Below are 3,268 nucleotides of genomic sequence, written 5' to 3' on the forward strand. Positions count from 1 at the left end.
ATATAAACACGATCAAATTTATTTTAGGTGAATCGAGCCTGAATGTGTCTACAACAATTTTTTTAGGGAAGCGCCTGCGAAACCAAAGTATTCCAACTAAAACGCCAAACTTCAATATCTTTGGTTTTCGCAAATCCCCAAATGGTGAGTAAATGGACTTAATTAAGAAATCTTATAGTTTTCTTATTAAAATATATTTTGTTTGCAGGTTTATTTAAACAGCTAAAACAAAAATACATTTGAATACAAGTTAATTATTTTTTTTAATAACGCTCATAGAATATAATAAAATTGAACTAATTACAAATTATATCCTTAATTTTAAAATATTAGCTTTATTGTTGTTTGATTAAAAAATAATTCTAAATCAAACATTGGAATTGCAAAATATAAAATTTGTATACATGGCATTAAATTTTTTGTAGATTGTTTGTAGATAATCCATTTGATGTTCATATCAGCTGAAGTGGCCTCCTTTTTAAGCTTTACCAATAAAACTTCGACTTCTCAATAGCAATTAAGTTGTTTCGAAATATTTTAGTTTGTAAATCATTATGTATGAATCATCACTATACTGTCCACTTATATTAGCGAATTTACTAATTTAGACTTCTGACAATTATCAGGATTCAGCAAAACAGTTCCGTCATCATTAAAATATAATTTTCTATTCACAAAACAAGATACATCCTTTCATAATGAGTCCTGAGAAAGTACTGGCCAGTCTTTCGTCTTCCAATTCCAAGTATCTGTGGAATTGTTTTAACAAATGAAAGTTTTTTATTATCATTTTGTTTTTATATCTTTAGGTCCAAAGATAATTTTAAATTAGTTTTTGAAGTATTTAAAAATGTAATTCTCTTCATTCTTATAAAATATTTAGTTTGACAAGTACGTATTGTTTGTGCATACTATAAAGAAAAAAGTCCATGACTATTATCCTTCATTTTATATATACGTAGTTGTTCCAGGATCAGCACATTCCATCTTTTCTTCTTCCTGTACCACGAGGTTTTAAAGATCGAAAGTAGGATCTAGCATTTTCGATCTTGTTCCTCTCCGTATATGAAACTTGGTCTATCATGAGATTAGAAATATGAAGTACAGGCATCTCCTACTCCCTACTTTGTTCCTTCCGTATAACATAAGATCAGCACTTTCCATTTTACTCCTCTCTACCTTTTATAAGATTTAGGACATGGAGAGCAGTGATCTAGCACTTTCTTTCTATATACGATAAGATTAGAAAGATAAAGAAGAGATCTCCCACTTTCCTCATCTTATCCTCTCCATCTACTATACGATTCGATTGATGAAGTACATGGATGGTCAATTTCTATCTTGTAGCATGAGATTATTTGGTAGACGATGAACAGGGATCGATATCTATGGCAGGTATTGCTGCTGGTCGTGAATCTCTATTACATCAATAAAGCATATGAAAGGAAGAAGTAGGTGCATTTGAGCAGAAGACATCTCATCTTGTTGACATCCCATCTTGTTCGTTGAGAAATATAACACAAAAAAACGTTAAGAATTTAATTTAAAATATCTAGACATAAAAAAAAATAAATATAATAATAAATTAATTATTTCGACAATAATCATAATAAATATTTTTCCAGACATCAACAAAATGGATTCCCCTAAATCTCATACAAAAAGTTTATTTAAAAAACTTTTCTACGTCACGCCGCTACACCACACTTGCGGGAAATATGGATACAGATATACTTACTCGGACCCCTGTGACAGAATTGTTAGAACAACCCCATTGAAAAAAGGTAAACATAAAACTCAGCAGTATTGTGAATTATGTACAACCTGGAACATACATGGTTTAGTTATTAGCTTGTGTTGTCTTGTGAAATAAATATAAATAGTGTGTATGGATAAATAACTATCCAAGTTATCCAATATTAATAGATGAATTTTAATGTTAGACTGTTTACATATAATACTTTATATATAATTATATTTCTAATGGTTCTTATATAGCAAAAAGTATAATGAACCACTTTTGGGTAGGCCTTCCATAAATTAACGTATAGACATCTTACTGTGGATAAAAGAATCAATTTGTTTATCTCCGTCTACTATTACATTTGGAAGATGAGAAGCAGTTATTGTCCAGCTTGTTTCTCACAGTATTAGTGTGATTAACCTTTGTTTCGATACTTGTATTTTGAACTAATATTATTAGCTTTCATTACGCAATAGGGCCCAGGATGACATGAATTCAAGTGAGAAAGGTCGGTCACCTTGACGAAATATGGATAAGGTCCCCGGAACATCATGCGATGCGAATCCGAGAACTATTTTGGTAATCACTGTATATTTTGATCTTGATGGCCGCAATATTGACGCCCATGCGAAGAGGATGATGGGAAGAGGGTGATAAGGGTTGTTAATTAAGGTCCTATAATTAAAACGTAAAACCAATTGTAGTTTGGATCAAACCACGAGCTTCTTCAAATTTCCTCCTAACTAACAGGAGAAAGGGCCAAAATGATTTCCGAACATCATGAAAATTATAGAAGAGGAATGGACCAGACTGAAAGCTGATTTGTTTAAAGGAATTCCAGTTTGTCGTCATATTCCTTTAAATAATTTCATATCAAAGAGGTACCTTTGATGACACTATTTTACCACCCTAAGAAATAAGACTTTATTTTAGAAAGATGATATTCGCGAAATGCTACCAGTGAACAGCTTAACAGAAAAGTCGTGCCAGTCAACACTAATAATGATAAAGTGATATCATCAAACATAAAATAAAAAATATATTTATCAGAATGAACGCTTAGAACATTGTAAGTGTGAATTGAAAGTTAGTTAGGCTATGAATATTTAAGCTTTCTTGGGGATTTAAATAAATAAACGTTGAAAAAACATAACATTTATTTTCATAAGAAGCTTATTTTAATTAAAATATAAAGGCATAAAAAATTAAATGTAATAATAAATTAATTATTTCGAAAATAATCATAATAAATATTTTTTCCAGTCATCAACAAAATGGATACTCCTAAATCCCCAACAAAAACTCTCTTGAAAAAGCTGTTCTACGTAACACCCAAGATTCATACTTGCGGAAAGTATGAATACAGATATGTCTATTCGGACCCGTATGATAGTGTGGTTACGACTTCGCAACCATGGAAGAAAGGTTTTTTTTTTTTTATTTTTTTTTTTTTATTATTATTTATTTATTGTAATTTACAACTGTACAAAATAATACAACAGGTAAATATGTAGTATGTTTCAT

At 30.3% G+C, this 3,268-nt stretch overlaps 1 protein-coding gene across 1 annotated transcript in view; it reads left to right on the forward strand.

Annotated features, from left to right (window-relative positions):
• Positions 1–3,268, forward strand: part of LOC106680897 (uncharacterized) — a gene marked incomplete at its 5' end in the record, with an annotated part of 137,323 nt that overhangs the window by 24,316 nt on the left and 109,739 nt on the right. Inside the window, 3 exon segments of the mRNA XM_067045897.1 lie at positions 28–144; positions 1,626–1,784; positions 3,008–3,169. Coding sequence (XP_066901998.1) covers positions 28–144; positions 1,626–1,784; positions 3,008–3,169 — 438 coding nt within the window.

This window comes from Halyomorpha halys, unplaced genomic scaffold (genome assembly GCF_000696795.3).
Source record: "Halyomorpha halys isolate HHAL.00 unplaced genomic scaffold, Hhal_1.1 Scaffold298.1, whole genome shotgun sequence".
NCBI classification, from domain to species: Eukaryota; Metazoa; Arthropoda; class Insecta; order Hemiptera; family Pentatomidae; genus Halyomorpha; species Halyomorpha halys.